We start from the raw sequence: 19871 nt of genomic DNA on the forward strand, positions 1-19871 counted from the left end.
GGTGGGAGGTTTGTGGGTTGGCTCTGCCCCTGATCGGGGTGGGGGAGCCAACCTGGGATGGGGCAGGGAGGGCGAAGGGGCTGCAGGAGGTTGACTGGCCAGTCCCACTCCCTATTGGGGTAGGAGTGAAAGTTTCCTGATAACTTTATTCAGAACAATAAAGTTATCAGGAAAACGAGAGGCATTACGTAATGATAAAAGCAACAATTCTCCAAAAAGACATAACAATTTTAACATGTACACACCTAGTAACATAATGTCAAAATACATGGGGCAAAAACAGAAATGCATAGAGAAATAAATGAATCCACTATTATAATCGGAGACTTTAACACACTTCTATCAGAAATGAACAGATCCGGCAAGCAGGAAATCAGTAAGGACATAACTAAACTCAAAAACACCACCTATCAACTACATATAATGGACATGTATAAATTGCTTTATACAACAACAGCCGAATACATATTGCAAGCTAATGTGGAACATTCATCAAGATATACCGCATTCTGGGCCATAAAATATACCTTATCAAATTTAAAAGAACAGAAATCATATGGTGTCTGCTCTTAGGCTTCAATGAAATTAAACCAAAAACCAATAAAAGAAAGACACTGGAAAAATCCCAAAATACTGGCAGATTAGACAACATACTGCTAAGTAACACATCAGTCAAAGAAAAAATATCAAGAAAAATTAAACAGTATTTTAAACAAAATTTTAAAAAAAAAACACAATTTATAAAGATTTGTACGATGTAGTGAAAGTGGGCTTAATGGAAATTTTAGCACTGAATGTTTACATTAGAAAAAAAAAGAACTAAAATCAGTCATCTTAAGCTTCCATCTAGGGAAACTAGAAAAAGAAGAGCAAACTAAATCCAAAGTAAGCAGAAGAAAAGAAGTAAAACTTAGAGCAGAAATCAATGAAAATAAAATTAGTAGAAAAAAAATATATCAACAAAGCCAAAACCTGGTTTCATTGTAGAGATCAGTAAAAGTCAATAAACCACTAGCCAGGATAAATAAGAAAAAAAGAGAGAAAAGATACAAATTACTAATATCAGAATGAAAGATCCCATTAACATTTAAAGGATAATGAAAGAATATATGAACAACTCTATACCCACAAATTTGATAACTTAGATAAAATGTATCAACTCTTTGAAAGACACAATTAGGCAAAATGCACACAGAAAGAAAGACTACTTGAATAGGCCTATATCTATTAAAGAAATATATCAATAATTTAAACCTACCAAAACATGAAGCATCAGCTCCAAATAGGTTCACTGGTGAATTCTACCAAACATTTAAAGGAATAATTCAATTCTCAACAATTTCTTTCAGGGAACAGAAATAAATAAATAAAAATACTTCCTAACTTATTCTATGAGGCCAGTATTACCCTAATATGGAAACCAATCAAAGTCAATACAAGAAAACTACAAGCCAGTATTTAACAAATACCAAAATCCTCAATAAAATATTAGCAAATCAAATATAAGAGTATAAATTGTATAGCATGACCAAGTGGGATTTGATTCTGGAATTAAAGACTGGCTCAACATTTGAAAATTAATGCAACCAATCAACACTGAAAGAAAGAACAATGTCAAAGGACAGACTCAACCCAACTTCAAGACTTAATATAAAGCAACATCATCAAGACAGTGTGGTACTGGCAAACAGACAAATAAATCATTAGAACAGAGAACCCAGAAATAGACCTACAAATATAGCCAAATGATCTTTGATAAAGGAGTAAAGGCAATACAACAGAAGAAAGACAGTCTTTTCAACAAATGGTGCTGGAACAAGACAATCACATGCAAAGAAAAGCAAAGAATCTAGACACGGCTCTTAGATTTCACAAAAATTAAATTAAAATAGATCACAGACCTAAATGGAAAACACTAAAGCATAAAGCTTTTAGAAAAGATAACATAGGAGGAAATCTAGATGATCTTGGGTTTAGATATAGCACCAAAGGCATTATCCATGAAAGAAATTACTGATAAGCTAGACTTGGTTAAAATTAAAAATCCCTGCTCTGTGAAAACTCTATCAAGAAAATTAACACAAACCACACATTGGGAGAAAACATTTGCAAAAGACATATCTGATAAAGAACTGTTAATCAACATATACAAAGAACTCTCCGAGATTAACAATGGTGCCAAGGTAGGAGGATGCCGCACGAACATGCTACCAGGAACAAGCTGGAATTACAACTGAAATATGGAAAGGCTCCTGAATAATCAATGGAAAACACAGGAGAGAACCCTTAGAGACTGGTAGGAGGAGCAAAGGTGAGAAAGGGCTGGCCAGGCACCCACAGACAGCAACTGAAGTCCCAGAAAGTTATCTCAGCTGGGGCGGGGGGAAGAGAGGGCAGACTGAGAACTCTGGGTTCTAATCTTCAAGTTGGGCTCCCCAGAAGAGAGCACCAAATCTGAGGAGGATACATAATATCTAGCTGTGAAAAGCAGTGGGGTGCTGTCTGCCAGGAAGCAGCAGCTGAAAGTTTGGGCACCCTCTTGAAGAGACAACACACAAAAATTCCCTGTGGAACCACACAGCTTGTACTCTGGCACAGGGAGGATGAAGTGGACTGGAGCCGTAAGAGCAGAACCCAGGACTGAGGCCTCGGGGGATAGAGCTCAGAAGGCAGACACCTGAGTTTCCTGGGCTGAGTCATTGCCTCACGCAGAGGAGGACATCTTTCTCACACAGACATCTGCCTTACCTGGGGGGGAGACAGTCAACACACCCATTGAAAAACCTTGCCCTGGGGCCACTTAAGAGATTACTAGTAACAACTAGAGGCCCAGTGCACAAAATTCATACCCAGGAGTGTGTGTCCCTCAGCCCAGCCTGCACCTTCTCCAATATGGGACCCCTCAAGAGATATCCGACTGCCCTCTCACAATCCAGGACTGCTGGCTTCCAACACCTTGCCTGCCTGCCTTCCTGATTGCTCCTAACCACTTTTGCCTACCAGCCTGATCACCCCCTAACCACTCCCTTGACAGCCTGATTGATGCCTAATTGCTCCCCTGCCAACCTGATTGCCTCTAACTTCCCTCCCCTGCAGGCCTGGTCACCCCTAACTGCCCTCCCCTGCAGGCCTGGTCCCTCTCAACTGCTCTCCCCTGCAAGCCTGGTCCCCCCAATAACTGCTCTCCCTGCAGGCCTGGGTCCCACCCAACTGCCCTTCCCTGCAGGCCTGGTTGCCCCCAACTTCCCTCCTCTGCAGGCCTGGTCCCTCCCAACTGCCCTTCCCTGATGGCCATCTTGTGGTGGTTATCTTGTGTCCATATGGGAGCAGGATCTTTGACCACATGGGGCAGCCATCTTGTGTTGGAGTGATGATTAATCTGCTTATTACTTTTTTAGATAGGATAGAGGCCTGATGCATGGGTGGGGGCTGGCTGGTTTGCCCTATAGGGTGTCCCAGATCAGGGTGGGGCTCCCTTGAGGCATGGGGCGGCCTGGGCGAGGGCCCTGTGATGTTTGCAGACCAGCCACACCCCGTGACTCAAGCTGGAGGCCCTGGTATCTGAGATTTATTTATCTTCTATCATTGAAACTTCGTAGCGTTGAGCAGAGACAAGCCTCCTGCGTGCTCTGTGGCTGCTGCCATTTTTGTTGGGATTTATGTATATTCTATAATTGAACCTTTGCAGCCTTAAGTAGAGGACTGGGCTGGCAAGGGAAACCCAAGCCTCCCTCCTGCTCTCCATGTCCACAGCCATCTTGGTTGGGTTAATTTGCATACTCTCCTGATTGGTTGGTGGGTGTGGTTTGTGGGTGTACTGGAGTAATAGTTAATTTCCATATTACTCTTTTATTAGTTAGGATTAGCCTCCAGGTAGAAACAACTGCCCCATCATGTTGAAAAAACTGTCTATACCTGAGGATGATTGCCTGGGGGCAATTCAAGTCGGAATCCTATTAGTCTGTAGACAGAGGCAGTCTCTGGAGGCATTGACTCTTTGCCTGATTCAATTAGTCAGAAACAATCTTTAACACTGTTCTGAATTAGAGATTAAGAGGTGTAGAGGATCTACCTAAAACATAGTCACAAACCCAGACAAGCAAAATGAGGTGACAAAGAAACAACCTCCAAATGAAAGAACTAGAGAATTCTCCAGAAGAGGTAAATGAAGCACAGATAAGAAATTTATTGGAAACAGAGTTCAGTGTTATGATGTTAAAATGCTCAACATGCAGGGGGTGTGGCTTCTCCAGTTTGGCTCAGTGGATAGAGCACATGTGTCAAACACAAGGCCCGCGGGCCAAATCCAGCCCGCCAGGCCTTGCAATGTGGCCCGCACCGCGCTGTCATCACTGCACTCCGCTGTCAGTTTATGACATTGTCAGTTTATGACTGTTCAGTAAACCATTCGGCCCGCGATTTAGGCTGGATTTTAGATTTTGGCCCCTTCTCTGATTGAGTTCGACACCCCTAGGATAGAGCGTCAGCCTGCGGACTGAAAGATCCCAGGTTCCATACCAGGCAAGGGCATGTACTGTGTTTGTGGGCACATCCCTAGTAGGAGGTGTGCAGGAGGCAGCTGGTTGATGTTTCTCTCTAATTGTTGTTTCTAACCCTCTATCCTTCTCCCTCTCTGTAAAAAAAAAAATCAATAAAACATATTTTTTTAAAATGCTCAACAGTATGAAAAAAGATATAGTAACTATGAAAAAAAGAACAGTCTGAGATAAAGAATGACATAACAAAAATAAAGAACAAATTGGAAAGAATACACAGCAGATTGGGGGAAGCTGAGGATCGATTTGCTGAATTAGAAGACAGAGTGGAAAATATCATTCAGAGAAACAAAAAGATAAAAAACAGGATTACAGCTTAAGGAAGCTGTGGGATATTGTGAAAAGTAACAATATTAGAATAGCAGGTGTGCCAGAAGAGGCAGAAAGGGAGGAAGGAATAGAGAACTTGTTTGAAAAAATAATGGCAAAAAAAAAACTTCCCTAATCTGGCAAAGGAAAGTCACACAAGTTCAGGAGGCACAGAGAACCCATTTGCATGGAAAATTTTTTCCCAGCCCTTCACTTACATCCTGTGTGTGTCTTTTAAGGTGGGTCTCTTGTAGACAGCATATAATTGGTCATGTTTTTGTTACAGCAGTTTTAGGTTCATAGCAAAGTTGAGCCTGGGGGAAGGGCCAGGGGTTAGCCGCTGGTCCTCCGCCTTCCCCACTTCAGGCCAGTTCACTGGTCACAGTGGGTGTCATAGCGACCAGTCGTTCTGGTCATTACGGCATTCCAGTCACTGGCATATATATATGCCAGTGGCTCAGTGCACGAAATTCATGCACATTAAAAGGGAATTAGAGGAAATCCTATTATATATAACAAAAGGCTAATATGCAAATCGACTGAATGGAGGAATGACCAGTCACTATGACATGAACTGATCACCAGATGCTCAATGCAGGAACTGTCCCCTGGTGGTCAGTGCACTCAGTCAGAACCCCTGAACTGAACTCACAGCTGGTGAGTGTAGTGGTGATGGCGGGAGCAGGCCTAAGCTGTCATTCAGATATCCCCTGAGGGCTCCTGAACTGCAAGAAGGCACAGGCTGGGCTAAGGGAAGCCCTGAGTGCACGAATTTTGTGCACCAAATCTCTAGTATTTTAATATTGCTATTTTCCCTTTCTCTATAATAGAAGTTTCAGAGATGAAAGAAAATTAGTAAAATGTATATGAAAATCTCCCTCCTGTCAAGAGTCTGGGGAATGCTGCAGGACCTAGAGTCAAGTCCCCGTCCACCACTCACACTTCAAGACCTTCAGGGTGGGGGGCACAGCCTGAGGTCCCCCAACCTGGCACTGGGGCGGGGGGCATAGCCTGAGGTCCCCCATCAAGCCCACCAGGCAGGGGGGCATGGTCTGAGATCCCCATCAAGCCCCACTGGGCAAGGGGTGCAGCCTGAGGTTCCCTGGTCTAGCGCTGGGGCAGGGACACAGCCTGAGGTCCCTCACCCTGGCCAGGCACCAAGCAGACTCAGGTCCCTGCTGTTCAGTTGTGACATTATACCACCCCAGCTAATTTGCATATTCCTCTATTATTAGTAGTATAGATTATTGTGTTACTTTCCATATGAACAACTATAAACCTATTTTTGCCCACCCTTGTATAAGCTGGTAGTGATAAAAAACAGGATATACTATTAACATTCTCATAACACTAGGTTAGTGATATTAATTGCATGTGTTCCAAAGCTAGCATAAATTTAAAACAGTTAAAGATAATTTCATACAATCCACATAATATAGTCTTTATAGCAAAGTACATTCCTGGGTGAAAGAAAACACCCTGTGTTGTTACGATGCACTGTAAAAAAGCTTTGGAGACTGACAGTTTGGATCCTGGCTCTTCCACTTGCTAGGTAGGTAGGTCACTTAGTGTCTGTTATCTATAAAATGAGGATGATGCTCTTTCTTCAAATGATTATTGTGAGGATTTAATAAGGATCTAGTAAATAGTAGTAACCGATTAAAATGTAACTGATTGTCCTAACCAGTTTAGCTCAGTGGATAGAGCATCGGCCTGTGGACCGAAGGGTCCCAGGTTTGATTCCGGACAAGGGCATGTATCTTAGTTGTGGGCACATCCCCATAGGTAGGGGATGTGCAGGAAGCAGCTGATCGATGTTTCTCTCTCTATCCCTCTCCCTCTCTGTAAAAAATGAAATAAAAAATATATATATTTTAAACCACAAAAGCCTGAGGGTTGTGTATTTAAAAAATAAAATAAAATGTAACTAATTTAATTATATCCTAGATGCCAACCTCCTCGCTCCCTAACATTATAAAATGTTTTCTGAGTAGACTTTCTGAGCTTCATTTTAAAGGCAATTTTATAATCTTCAGAAGGAAACAATGCACATTTTTAGTATTTACACTACTAACAATATGTGGCTGATAATGTAGAATATTTCTTCATACTAGTCACATAAAAATAGATAGAAGACTAATATCTCAAAGGAAAATAAAATAGGTTTCTCTAAATAAGAATGTCAAGTCCAGAATTAATATAAAGAAATACACATTCTAATAGATGAAAAGACATTTTATTATTATTTTTCTATATAACATAGTAGTGAATATATCTGATTGCATTTTCTCAAATGGCAAATGAGAACAGGACAGCATTTTATTGAAAACCTCAATATCATCTGTCTTTTGGAGGATTCAATTTCCTACGACGTGTATGATACCTTGAAAAGAAAAAAATATTTAAGATAATTTATTTCAGTAAGTGTTTCTGACAGAAATATCAAATTTATATTATTTTGCCATCTATTTATTAGTACTCAATGAAATCAAACTACATACATATGGTGTTAGATATATCTCAGATAGTTCTTAATAAGCCACATTTCCCAAGAGTGAAAATTATTTTCTATTAAACATTTTGGAAAATCTTCATTCAGATATTGACAATAACTTCAATATGGTAACCTGGATGATTGTTAAAAACTAATAATTAACTAAAATTTATCTTAAAGAAAGTACAATGTCAACATGCTCAATTAAATTTTTATTTGAAAAGAGATTTTTTTCTTCTAAATGGAGGGCTCAAGCTGCAAAAGTATGTTTTAATATATACTAAAATACAGTTAGTAGTACATTTATGGGAAAATGTGCAATATCATAGAATATGAAAGAAGTGAAAATTAAAACAGCGAGGAAACTTATTTTTTGCAATTACAAATATTTTTAAATTCATACTGCCCAATATAAGCACAGGAGTGGTGAAATAAGCACTATTAGACCTGACTGGTTAAAGTACAATATTAACTAGTATATTTTTGAAAAGCAGTATTAGCAATGTGTATCTTTTAAAAATTTTTAAACAGGCATAACTTTTGATCTAGTAATTCCTCTTCTGGAAATCTATCCTAAAGCAATATAGAAAAATAGTTAAAATTTTAATTGGGGCAGGGGGAGATACAGGATGCAAATTTAAATTACAGTATAAATAAAATCATATAAAGCAAACTATCACAACTTATGTAAAGATACAAAGTAAAATAAAATGCATAGTTAGCAGTGATCATCTTAGAGTAATTTCACCATGAATAATTTTTCTTTTTTGCTTCTCTGCATTACCTTATTTTTTTTTTTTTTTTTATTGAATTAAGAAAATTTCTGCAAAGTACATGCAGTTTTGGTGATAAGTTGTCTTCAAAAAAATTCTCCTAAAGCCAGATTTTGGCAAGTTGATCTGAGTTAAAATTGTTTTTTTAACTTTTTAAATCTAATATGAAAAAAATACAATGTAAGGATTTCTATACTTTAATGATAATACATGTATTCTATGCTCTTTAGCTGTGATGATTAAGATATCAAAAGCAGCCCTGGCCTGCTTTACTCAGTGGTTACAGTGCCAGCCTGCAGAACAAAGGGTCACAGATTCGATTACCAATCAAGTCCATGTACCTGGGTTGCAGATTCAATCCCCAACTAGGATGTGACTCATGTGTCTCAAATCTACGTTTCTCTCTCTCTCTATCCTTCTCCTTCTCTCTCCTTTCTCTCTCCTCTCCCCCCCCCCACTCTCTTTCAAATCTGTTTCTTTCTCTCCTTCTCCCCCCACCCCTCTCTCTCTCTCACTCACACACACACACACACACACACACACTTTCTCTTTTTCTCCTCCCTCCCTTCCACTCTCTCTAGAAATCAATGGGAAAAATATCCCTGGGTGAGGATTAACAACAAAATATATATCAAAGCGTTTTTTGCTTATTTTAAGGTTTCATATAAGCAATTGTCCTATACATTTTTTTCTGATGATTTTTTTTTTAGTAATTTGTGAAATACAGCCTTGGCCAGTGTGGTACAGTAGGTGGGGATTGTCTGTGTGTTGAAAGGCTACCAATTTGATTCCTGAACAGGACACATACATGGGTTGTGGGCTTGATCCCCAGTAGGGGGCGTGCAGGTGGCTGCCCATCTATCAATGTTGCACTTTCACATTGATGTTTCTCTCTCCCTCTCTGCCTTCCTCTCTCTCTCTAAAAGTCAATAAACTATTTTTAAAAATTAAAAATTTGGAAATTAATTTGAAAAGGAGTACATCTATATATACTAACATGGAACATTAAGTTACAGAATAGTACATATACCTTCTCTGTGACAACATGGATGAACCAAAGGGCATTATGCTCGGTGAAATAAGTCAGCCAGAGAAAGACCAATATCACACAATTTCACTTATATGTATGTGAAATTTTAAAAAAATAAATAAATAAACAAAACAAAAATACATTCACAGAGAATGAATGGGAGGAAGATTGAGAAGCTGGGTAAAAAAGGTGAAGGGGTTAAGAAGTACAAATTGGCAGTTATAAAACAGCAACAGGGATGTAAAGTATAGCATAGGAAATCTATACTAAAAGGGTAATATGCTAATTAGACTGAGAGACCTTCCAGACGTTCTTCTGGACAAAGCCATGGTGGCAGGGCTGAGGTAGAGGCAGTTAGAGGCCAAGAGGGGAGGGCAGTTGTGGGTGGTGATCAGGCCAGGATGGGAAGGCAGTTGTGGGTGATCAGGCTGGGGGGGAGGGTGGGGCAGGGGGGAGGCCATTGGGGATGATCAGGCTGGTGGGGAGGGTGGGGGCAAGCAGGCCATCAGTGGGGGCCAGTTGCGGGTGATCAGGACAGCGGGGAGAGGGGAGGGCAGTTTGGGATGAGCAGGCCAGCAGGGGGGCAGTTGGGGGCGAGCATGCAGGCACCGGGGGCAGTTGGGGGTGATCAGGCTAGTGGAGGGCTCATTTGGGGGAGAGCAGGCCAGCAGGCAGAGTGATTAGGGGCAATCAGGCAGGCGAGCAGTTAGGAGCCAGCAGTCCCAGATTGTGAGAGGGATGTCCGGCTGCCAGTTTAGGTCCAAGCCCTGTAAATCGGCAGTAGGATATCCTTCAAGGGGTCCCAGATAGGAGAGGGTGCAGGCGGGGCTGAGGGACACCCCCCCACACACACCCATGCACTAATTTTGTGCACCAGGCGACTATTACAGTCAATAATACTGCAATAATTATATTACATGTTGCCAGGTAGGTATTATAAAACTTATTAGGAGGGATCATTTTGTTAAGTTATATAATTGTCAAACCACTATGCTCTACATCTGAATCTAATATAATGATGTCAACTATAATAGAAAAAAATTAAATTAGAAAAATACGTATAGCAAATCATTTATGTAAGCATTTCTACATGAACTTATATTGGCACAGTACTAGTGCAATAGTATCCCCAAAAGGTATTCACTCAATGCAGCAGGGGTTTTGGAAGTCATAAATTTTGTGAAATTATTTATAAAATTTAGAATATGCATTTTTCTGGGAAATGGATTCATATGTTTCATTGAATTCTCAATGAAGTCTGTGGTCCTAAAAACACTAAACGTGATCTAACTTTTACGTTGTTCAACTATTTTCACTATAAAAGTGTGACTTTAAAATGTTTGAGATCCTGCCGAAACCGGTTTGGCTCAGTGCAGGGGTCGGCAACCTTTAAGACATAAAGAGCCACTTGGACACATTTTCGAAGGAAAAAAAAACCTCGGAGCTGCAAAACCATTGCGACATAAGTGATACAGCTCCCCGCCTCGCCCTGCTATCTGCCCTGCTAGTGTCGGACCTGCTGGGGGCCGCAGCAAAGGTTCAAAAGAGCCGCATGTGGCTCCGGAGCGCAGGTTGCCGACCCCTGGCTCAGTGGATAGAGCTTCGACCTGCGGACTGAAAGGTCCCAGGTTCAGTTCTGGTCAAGGGCATGTACATTGGTTTCGGGCACATCGCCAGTAGGGGGTGTGCAGGAGGCAGCTGGTTAATGTTTCTCTCTCATCGATGTTTCTAGCTCTCTATTCCTCTCCCTTCCTCTCTGTAAAAAACCAATAAAATATATATTTTTAAAAAATGTTTGAGATCCTGATAGCTCTAAATCTAACAAAGCCAAGTTCTAAAATATGCTAAATAAATGTCAAATAGTCCAATAGCATTTATAGATGTCCTATCATGCATGGATTTTCAATATGTGCTCCAATCACTAACCAGAAATAAAGTACATTAATTTTAGAGTATCTTTATAACTTATCATAGAGAATAAAACCCACTCTATTAATAACAAAAGAGTTAAGCTGAGAGTGCTCCTGACAAATCAACAGTGACTCAGTGATACATAATGACTCAGTGATATCTGGAAGATTTGTCCACAATTTTTAATCCAGAGTAAAACTTTACCTCCTGGTTCACACTGCAGCTAATATTCGTTTCATACTAATGATACCAGCTAACATTTGTTTCCTGCATGGAAAATATGAAACTAGTTATTTAAAAAAGGAAAACAGTATTGCCATTTGTACATTTATAGGATTGCTCTACATTTCAAAAATTTAGAATTACTTTCCAGATCCGTCTTATCTTCCATATAGCCTTCTTCCACTTTACGTTTAGTGGAGCCATGTTCACTTACTATGAGCACACAATGGCATATACAGGTGTATTACAAAGCTGTGCACATAAACTTTAAGTTATTAACTAATGTTACCCCAATAAACTTACAGAATCAGAATCATTCACTCATTTATCTGTGCATTCACTTTTAAATATAAGTATCTATTATGTGCCAGGTACTATTTCTAGATGCTAAGGTAGGGGTGTTGAACTCAATCAGAGAAGGGGCCAAAATCTAAAATCCAGCCTAAATCGCGGGCCGAATGGTTTACTGAACAGTCATAAACTGACAATGTCACAAACTGACAGCAGAGGGCAGTGATGACAGCGCGGTGCGGGCCACAGTGCAAGGCCTGGCGGGCTGGATTTGGCCCGCGGGCCTTGTGTTTGACACATGTGTGCTAAGGATTCTGTAGTGTGTAAAACAAGACAAACCCCCCACCATCATGAAGAGTACATTCCAATGCAGAAAACAGGAGAAAAATAATAAGTTGGCCAGGTAAGGCTATAGTGAGTAAAAACCTGAAGGAAGCGAGCGAACTTTGCTGATAACAGCAGAAAGAGCTTTTTACAGAGTGAACAGCAAGTACAACAGTTCTGAGGTGAAAGGAACGGCATGTAAAGAGGCCATATTGCTGGAACAGAGTAAATAAGGAAAGGATCAATAGGAAATGAAGGTAGAAAGATAATGGGGTCAGATCATGTAGCTTCTGATAGGTACTAATTAAGACCTATAGCTTTTCTCTGAAAGAGATGGGAAGCAGTTGCAGGGTTTTCAAGAGAAAAATTCTAAGAACTAACAGAAGTTTTGTGTTTTTTTTGTTGTTTTTTTTTAAAATATATTTTATTGATTTTTTTACAGAGAGGAAGGGAGAGAGATAGAGAGCCAGAAACGTCGATGAGAGAGAAACATCGACCAGTCGCCTCCTGCACACCCCACACCGGGGATGTGCACGCAACCAACGTACATGCCCTTGACCAGAATCGAACCCGGGACCTTTCAGTCCGCAGACCGATGCTCTACCACTGAGCCAAACCGGTTTCGGCAAGAACTAACAGAAGTTTTAACACGATTACTCTGGCTATGAACTAAGAATACATTACAGGGAAGCGAAAGCAGAAACAGGAAAACAATTAGGAAGCACTGTAATAAGCCAGGCAAGAGATGGTGGTGTGGACCAAGATGGTGGCAGAGGAAGACGTGATAAATGATCAAATGGGATACATTTTGGAGACGAAGCTAATAAGACTTCCTGATAAACAAGATGTGGAGTGTGAGATAGAGAACAGCCAAGAGTGGCACAAAGGTTTCTGGCCAAGCAGTTAGAAGAATGGATATGGCGTTAACATAGATAGGGAAGGCTGCAGAAGCAGCTGGTTTGTGGGGGACCAGCAGAAGTACAGTTAGAGACAATAAGTTAAGTATACCAATTAGGAGGTTGATAAACAGGTGTACAGATCAGGGGAGAGGTGACCAGAGATAGATTTGGAATCCATTAGCATTCTGATGGTACTTAAAAGCCATGAATCTGGCTAAGAATCAGACAGAAATGAGGAAAGATCAAAGAACTGATCTTAGGACACTCAAAAATTTAGAGATAGGAAAGATGAAAAGGAATCAGGGAATCAGGAAGAAAAACTAAGGTAATGTATGAACATTAGAAATGTAATAGTTTCAACAAAGTTGTTAAGGTTGAATTAATGAGAAAAATAACAGATGCTCAAATACAACCTGAAGGAACTCTGTTAACACTGCTAAAATGATGTATTCTGGAAGTACTTATACTGTAAGGAATGCTCCATCACTTTTGATTTCTTTCATGCCAACTGAAGAAGACTCAAGAAAAGAAGAACTTGTAGATAGATACTGGCAACACTAAAGGCCAACAAGAGATACCTTAGAGGTAGCTGTGAGAGCAAAGAAGCTTAGAATCATGTCCTCAAAAACTATTTAGAGTAGTTATCAAAAGCAAATTATTGCCCTAGCTGGTTTGGCTCAATAGGTAGAGCATCAGCCTGCGGACTGAGGGGTCCCAGGTTCGATTCAGGCCAAGGACACATGCCCGGGTTGCAGACTCGATCCCCAGTAGGGGGCATGCAGGAGGCAGCCAATCAATGATTCTCTCTCATCATTGATGTTTCCATCTCTCTCTCTCCCTCTCCCTTCCTCTCTAAAGTCAATAAAATATATATATATATATATATATATATATATATATATATATATATATATATTTTTTTTTAAAGCAAATTACTGCAAGCAAACAAAACAAATGGATTTCAAAGGGTTTTACTAGTACATAAGCGGTAACTTTCAAAGAATATGTTCATGTTCAAAGTTCCATGACTTCAAGTAAATATAATGTAATAGCTACGCCAGTTTAATTTGTTTTCATTATCTATGATTTCATCAAACAGGAAGCAGCAAGAGCCTCATAGATATATATGTTATTTTTCAAATCAATCTTTGCAGAACTGAATAAAAAAAGTAATTCAGGCAAATGAAGGGGGTAGGATACTAAAAGTTCAATTTAAATCCAAACCCACTGTCCTGGATTTCTTCATTAGTCATTTCCCACACTAAGAATTCAAACAGTTCTAGCAATCAGTCTCAGTATAAAGCCCAAATCTAAGACTCTGATTTGCCATCCTAAAATAAATCACTAGAATCAGAAAAAAAGCAAAATCCAATTCACAGATTTCAGTTTTTAATTCACATAAACTAATCATAAACTATTGATAATTAATGGCCACTATTACAGCATCAATTCTGTACAATCTACTGCCTACACTCCCACGCACCCACCTTGGGTGAGGCCAATAACTAGATGTACTTTATGAATGAATGAATGAGGTGGGGCAACACCTTGGAATCATAAGTCTTTTGCTGACCTTGATTAAGAATCAGATAATGAGAAACACCTTTGTGACCTTCCTAGATCAAATGGAGATTATATGAACCCACATAAATTTTGTTTATTTTGTTTTGTTTTGTTTTAATTTTTAAAGGTTTAATAAAAGAATCTCTTTTTAACAGGAGACCCAACATATATAACAAAGTAGAGCTAAAAGTTGAGGTAGGGGGGCCTCCAATCCCAATTCTGATTTGCCTGGCAGAGGCCAGGCCAATGGAAAACAAGCCATGAGAGGTAGTCTGGGCAAATAACTGTTGTTTGGAAGGAGGCACTATGAGAAAGAATGGTATCAACAAAGTTTTCTCTTACCCAACCATTCCCCTAGAGCAGGGGTCCTCAAACTTTTTAAAGTGGGGGCCAGATCACGGTCCCTCAGAGAGCTGGAGGGCCGGACTATATGAACTACTAATTCCTACTGTAACACCTTGGCTGCGCTCACTGCCCAAAAAACCTGGCGGGCAGGATCAGACTCCCCTGGGGGCTGCATGTGGCCCGAGGGCCGTAGTTTGAAGACCCCTGCCCTAGAGAGACATCTTAAGAGACAGTGGCATACAAAGGACAGTGGTTAATGAATGGGCAGAGAAAACTGAAGTCAGGGATGGGCACCTGAAAGGTTTTAAACCTTTCACAGGGACATCACTTACATGCTCATTTGATCCAACTTAAGAAAGCATTTAATGTAACTTTCCTGAAAATGCAAAATAACACATGTGCTCTTTTTACCACAAGCCATAAACCTAAGCACCTAGTTTCTAGGACCTATTGGCTTTCACCAGCCAGGTCCTGGGCTGGTTCAGTTGTGGAAACAAGAGCCCAGTTTCAGGTCCCAGCCTCCTTCCTTCAAAAGGGCAAGGATGTCTATAGAATTGAGGCAATAAAGAGAGCTCTCCAAGGCCCCTCTCTGTGGCAGAGACTCCTGACCTGGACAGCAGCAGCTCATCAGCTAGGTTTGAACCCACATAACGTGATAGCTGAACTCTGGGAATAAAACTTCCAATAATCACTGGGACATTTACCAATGGGCCATCACAAATACTGTAAATAAACTATTTCAAAAGAAATTGAACAACTTTAAAATGGTGTGAAGATAATTAGGTAAGATAATATTCCATGACACCATAACTTAGCACCACACATTGTAGTAAAAATACTGTTTGTTAGAGTACTAGCCATAGCATTGAGACAAGAAAAAGAAATAAAAGGCATCCAACCTAGAAAGGAAGAAGTAAAACTGTCATTTGCAGATGACAAGACATTGATATAGAGAACCCTAAAGATTCCACCAAAAAAACTACTAGAATAAATAAATTCAGTAAAGTACAAGGATACAAAACAAATATTCAGAAATTGGTTGCATTTTTAAATATATAATAGGTAATTATACTGTGTGTTAATTTCCCCATGCAGAAGTTTGATAATGCAAGGTAAGTTATGTGTTCTTTCAGTGTGTTAGTACAAGTTGAAGAAAACAGAACTTACTGTCCATGAGGATACCAACGGTGCTTAGTAGTAAAGAACATTTTGCTAAGTTGTTCTATCATGGGTCCTTGCTCTAAGTGTTTTTCTTTTACTTCTAATCTGGTTTTCAGTATTTGATCCTGTGTTTCTTCATAATTATGCACAGGATTTGGCCGAGGGATAGGCTAAAAAAATAATCAGTAATAAACAGCATCGAAATATAGGAATGTTAGCCAGCATTTAACAGAGTTTATGATAAAACAATTATTATTCTCAAGAATTCATTACAGTACTTCAAGGTGGGTGGGTAAGTTATTAGAACAGAGCTTCATTCACTTAGTTGAATTATTCACTAAATAAGAAATACTTTTCTTCTCATATCAAGTTCTGGGTTTCTTTTCCAATAATAAAGTTCTTATTTAAAGTTCTGTTTTCCCCTCAATAAAAAAGACCTATTACAATAATTTCTATTTCTTAAAACTGTAAATTGTGCCTATTATAATTTTTAATTCAAAATTTACAGTCTCTACCTTGAATAAAATTTAATATCTTTCATTGAAGAGGACATTTCTGGAGACTTGCCTTGGGTGAACACAAAATACAGACGATGTAGATACAATTGTACACCTGAAACCTATATAATTTTATTAACCAATGCCACCCCTATAAATTCAATTTAAAATAAGAGCCTGGCTAAGGTGGCTCAGTGGTTGAGCATCAACCCATGAACCAAGAGGTTGCTGGTTCAATTCCTAGTTAGGGCACATGCCCGGGGTTGCGCACTTGATCCTTAGTGGGGGTGTACAGGAGGTAGCTGACCAATGATTCTCTCTCATCAATGTTTCTGCCTCTCTAGACCTCTTCCTTCCTCTCTCTAAAAAATCAATAACAATTTTTTTTTTTTTTTTAAGTAAATGCCAGTATAAAGCATGGGAAAGGAGTGGGTTTGAAGATTGATTTAGTAAAGATTACATTTCTTAGGTGGGGATAAGACAGCCGGGACAATGTGAGTATATACTTGATTTCCTTACAAATAAAAAGAATATTGTGTAAAAAGAAAAAAAGAAAAAAGAAAATTTCTTATATATAATGGAAGCAGGAAAAAATTCAATGTGTTTAGATGACTGAAATGACAAAAAAAAATGCTTTATGGTAATTTGAGTATTTTTAGCATACACTTACATTTACTTAGCTTTTGTACATGTAACAATAAGACCTCTTTAAAAGGCAATATATAAATGCATGAAGGTGGTACAAGTGTATCAGAAATGCAAAGTAACAAAGATATCAGTGAGAAGTAGAATGGGAGACTTGTCAGAGGGTAGAATGCGACAACTGGTGGTTCTATTCCCGGTCAAGGCACATGCCTGGGTTTTGGGCTCCACCCCAGTTAGGGGCATGTAGGGGACAGCTAACTGATGTTTCTCTCTCATCAATGTTTCTGTCTGTCCCTCTCCCTTCCTCTCTCTCAAATCAATAAAAACATTTAAAAAACAAATACAATAGTAAAGGTTTAATGATTTAAGAAACCAAATTATAAAAGGCCTTCAAAGTTAGATTTAGAAGTAACAATTTGACAGAAGTAGAAATGAGGAACCGCTTAATGTAATGTGGGAGGGAGTAAGGAGGAAGTATAAGGAAGAGGTTAAGAACTTGGGTTTCAGCCTCTGATTCTATCACTTATTAGCTCTGTGACTTTGGCAAGTTATTTAAGCTCTTCATTTCCATTTCTGTAAAATCAAAGAAGTAATAGCTACCTAATAAAGACTTGATGAGGATTAAGTGAAATAATAATACAGAGTATGCATAGCTGTCTCTCATTATCTAAGAGTTCAATAATGGTAGATGGCTATTAACATTTATTTTATATCCTCAAGTTGGTCCGAAGGTTGTGGGTTATTGTTAAGTTGATTAATATTTTATATCCTCAAACAGAAAAAAATAAAGTGATATAAATTTATTTTAAAGAATTTTAAGTCAATAAAAACCTACTTTTAAAAAAAGTGCTCCTTAAGACACTTTATAATCTCTTATTTGTAAAGTAAAATATTAGTGTCTTTGCAAGTTACAATCAGATCCCAGAAAATATGGGAGTGGAACCTACAGTTTCCTCTCTTTTATTAAATGTATTGCTAAAGATCAAATGTTTTAAATATTATCAAAAAGTTAACACTTGATTTTCAAGTGTTAGTAAATATTCATGGTCTATGGTCCTATTTCCAAGCAGACCTAATACATCACAAATTCTCTCTCTTTATATGATTAAAAAGACATTTTTGTTTTCCAGGCATATAGATAAATGACATAGGAATTACTCGATTCTTCGAAGTCTATACCAAAAGCCTCTGGCGGACTCAAAATTGATTATTAGGCAGTATTTGATCTCCTTGATCAACTTCAAAGAAAGGGTACATGAATGTCTCAGTAAAAAGGAAAAACTAAGATAAAACTGAATATCAACTTCATAAAACATTTGTAACTGTGGTCCTGAATTTTCTTAATTTCTTATGAATTTTAAAAATGTGATGTTCAAAATTTTCCATTAAACCAATCACCAAAAAGAAATGCCTAGCCGAAGTCGGTTTGGCTCAGTGGTAGAGTGTTGGTCTGCGGAATGGAAGGTCCCAGGTTCGAGTCCAGTCAGGGGCATGTACATTGGTTGCGGGCACATCCCTGGTAGGGAGTTGCAAGAGGCAGCTGGTCGATGTTTCTCTCTCATCGACGTTTTTAGCTCTCTATCTCTCTCCCTTCCTCTCTGTAAAAAAATCAATAAAATATATTTTTTTTTAAAAAAGCCTAGTACTTTTATTTTTACTTTATTTTTCCAATCATTTTTTTTGCCTCTGGTGGAATATCTTTATTTTCCTAAATGAGAAATACTAAATTTAAAAAACATTTTTAGAATATTAGTTAAGGAAGGGAGAGAGAATATATATTGATTTCAAAGAGAGAAAGAAAGAGGGAGAGAGAGAGACAGAAACATCAATGAGAAGAAGGAAAGGAAAGGAAAGGGAAGGGAAGGGGAAGGGGAAGGGGAAGGGGAAGGGGAAGGGGAAGGAGAAGGGGAAGGAAGAAAGAAAGTCATTGATTGGCTGCCTCCTGTACACCTCATACTGGGGATCGAGCCTGCAACCCAAGAATGTGTCCTAACCGGGAATTGAACTGTGACCTCCTGGTTCATAGGTCAATGCTCAGCCACTGAACCATATTGGCCAGGCTAGAATATTAGTATTTTTAATAAAACATATACCAGGCAGAAGCAGAAAAAGAAGGATCTTTCTATATGGATCTATGGAAGATAATCAACACGCTTTAGATTCAAATATAAATGACCAGAAAAGCAAAGATACAAATCATTTTAACTTTCTTAAAGTCAGTCTTAGTTGGTATTTCTACATATGACTAGGAACTTTGTATATAATATGCTTTCCAGGTCTAGAAAATCAAAGGGCCCACTGGAGTTGCAGCCCTACTTCTTGGAGAAAAGAGGTAAGTCAAGTCTAAATTTTAAGTCATGTTTGAGGATTTTATTTCATTTTATTATTTATTTAGTTTGAGGATTTTTATTTAGTATTATATACTATCATCATGAGATTTGTCAATCTGCATTCAGAAAGAACATACTTTTTTCTAACAATAAAATCATTTTCAATAATGTTTCTATTTGTACAGTCCAATCTACAGTTTATTAGTTGAGAAACAAACAAAAAGTTCCATGCCTCCCCATGGAAATCCTTCTCTTTAGATACCAGAAGGAAGTGTGAATACTTCTAACAGCAAATTAAAAATTATATGATTTTTTTCATACATACCTTGGTGTGTTCATATGGAATATCCACAGAAGGATGGTAGCAAACTATCGTCCTGCCATTAGATGTCAAAGCAAGTTCTACTTTGCTAAAAAAAGAATGTTTCAGAAACAGTTACACTGTATTCAAGGTAGAATGATACTCTTAGAGCTAAAATTAATCAGTTTACTGTCATGCATCCAAAACAGAAACTATCCTC

At 38.8% G+C, this 19871-nt stretch overlaps 1 protein-coding gene across 5 annotated transcripts in view; it reads right to left on the reverse strand.

The window, feature by feature from the left end:
• The window catches only part of MRPL42 (mitochondrial ribosomal protein L42), a 102376-nt gene that overhangs the window by 73881 nt on the left and 8624 nt on the right, over positions 1–19871 (reverse strand). For 3 of the 5 annotated variants that reach the window (XR_014794739.1, XM_084880386.1, XM_084880385.1), the window contains exons 4-5: positions 19676–19760; positions 15885–16048 (exon numbers count right to left, since the gene is read on the reverse strand). Coding sequence is in view for 4 of the 5 variants with exons in the window: in XM_084880386.1 (XP_084736512.1) it covers positions 15885–16048; positions 19676–19760 (249 nt within the window). In the remaining variant the exon portion in view is untranslated. Of the gene's footprint in view, positions 1–7079; positions 7249–15884; positions 16049–19675; positions 19761–19871 lie in introns of those variants that run through there. The other 2 variants (XM_084880387.1, XM_084880388.1) reach the window with 1 other exon arrangement.

Source organism: Pipistrellus hanaki (assembly GCF_964339955.1).
Source record: "Pipistrellus hanaki genome assembly, chromosome: 3".
Lineage (NCBI taxonomy): Eukaryota > Metazoa > Chordata > Mammalia > Chiroptera > Vespertilionidae > Pipistrellus > Pipistrellus hanaki.